This window comes from Erigeron canadensis, chromosome 2 (genome assembly GCF_010389155.1).
Source record: "Erigeron canadensis isolate Cc75 chromosome 2, C_canadensis_v1, whole genome shotgun sequence".
Classification (NCBI taxonomy): domain Eukaryota; kingdom Viridiplantae; phylum Streptophyta; class Magnoliopsida; order Asterales; family Asteraceae; genus Erigeron; species Erigeron canadensis.
Window position 1 is genome coordinate 38,108,674 of NC_057762.1, and position 1,738 is coordinate 38,110,411.

Consider the following 1,738-nt stretch of genomic DNA (forward strand, 5'->3'; position numbering starts at 1 on the left):
CTATTTTGCATAGTCCCAAAATTCCATCCCTCCTCGCAAAGAGAGTTGATTAATTGGTTGCATTGAAGAAGATGATGTTGCATCATCTCGATACCTCAAGACTCCTTTTGTTGAATTGGCATCATTGTTATTAGGTTGACCAAGGTGTGAAGTTACAAGCCTATCCATCATTCCCCACTCGTTTAAAGTCTCTTCTCTTAAGTTTGCATTAACCATTCTTTGAGCTGGTTCAGAGGTGTCAACCTCTAAACCAGGCTCACAAGCTTGGTATCCTACATCAAGTTGGTTTTCACAGCTTCCACTATCACATTCTCTAGGGTTAGACATGAGCTGTCTAACCATGAGCGGTGAATCTTCAGAAGGTAGATTCAAGAAACCATATCCAAGAGACTTATGGGTAGGGATAAGGTGAGGGTATTGATGAGTGTAATTAAGGCCTAAATCGAAGTTCTGTTGTTGATGGTGATGGTATGGTAGATATTGATTATTTTCTTGACCGTAAGGGAAAGTACGCGGTTGGGTCATATTGTTGGTGCGTTGATCTGATGCAACGCTACCACTAGAATTAGCTTCGTTTCCCCCTATCTTGAACAAATTTCTCTTCTTAAAAACGCGACAAATCACCCATCCATCTTCCTATAAGAAAGAATACATGCACATACTATAATTAGCTAGCTAGCATCAAGTCTTAAACTCATAACACCGTTCGACAATGTATAATTAATTCCATAATTAACTAACAAGAAGGGAGGGAGAAAAATTCAACATACAGAAGAAGTAGAGATGGGCTTGAGAGGATCATGATGATGATGATCATCGATATCTTCAAGGCGATACTCATGCATGATCCAATCAGTCTTTTGACCATGAGGAGCTCGTCCGCGATAGAAAACTAAGGTTTTCCTCATACCAATCTTCTTGAAGGTGTTACGAATGCACTTATCTCGTCCGGTTGCCTTCCAAAAACCAGCATTTGTTGCTCGATTCGTCCTTGATCCAGTCGGGTACTTCTTATCCTTATGGCTAAAGAAGTACCACTCATTTTCCGGTGTTGACCCTATCTTACATCTCTCTACAAGATCATCGATCGTACATGTACGTAAACAAGACTCATGATTAAGTTACATATATGAACACTCACTAATTGTTAAGCATTATTACATAAATTAAAAAAGGAAAATGAAAGACTAAGATTAATTGATAGATCACTACATACGTAAATTAATTAAGTACGTTACCTTGTAGGTCCCATGGCTCGATCTTGTTCAAATCAATTTCCCTAATGACATCCATATCAAACTTCTCAAAAGAAATCTTCTTCTTCAAGTAGAAATGAAGCAGTTCTTCATCGGTTGGGTGAAACCGGAACCCCGGAGGAACACCTCCGTTGTTTGTCATAATTAATTATATTAGCTAGCTAGCTCACGTACCGACCGTACACAGAACTACTACAGCTTAATAGTTAACCACCAATATGCTAGTAACTAAAAGAATCTAGCTATATATAGTACTGGTTAATTTGTGTGTGTGTTTTAAGGGCGGCCGGGCGCGCGAAATCATCAATCATTTAAGATGGAGTAGTGTGAGTTGTTGTTATATATATATATATAGGGATAGAAAGTTGACGGCCGGTCACTACGGCGGCGGTGCAGCCTAAAGCTAACTGACGTAAATTTCAAGCCACACGTATCTTGGCTAGCCACTTACTAGTTATATATTGGCAATAATATATACTAGT

The 1,738-nt window shown here is 39.1% G+C and overlaps 1 protein-coding gene across 1 annotated transcript; it reads right to left on the bottom strand.

Moving 5' to 3' along the window:
- On the bottom strand, window positions 1-1,398 carry LOC122590237 (protein BEARSKIN2-like; the record flags this gene model as incomplete). The annotated part of the gene is made up of 3 exons (XM_043762568.1): window positions 1-636; window positions 771-1,072; window positions 1,239-1,398. Coding segments are annotated over 3 exons (1,098 nt in total), but the record flags the coding sequence as incomplete, so codon positions are not given.
- Window positions 1,399-1,738: the final 340 nt, after the last annotated feature.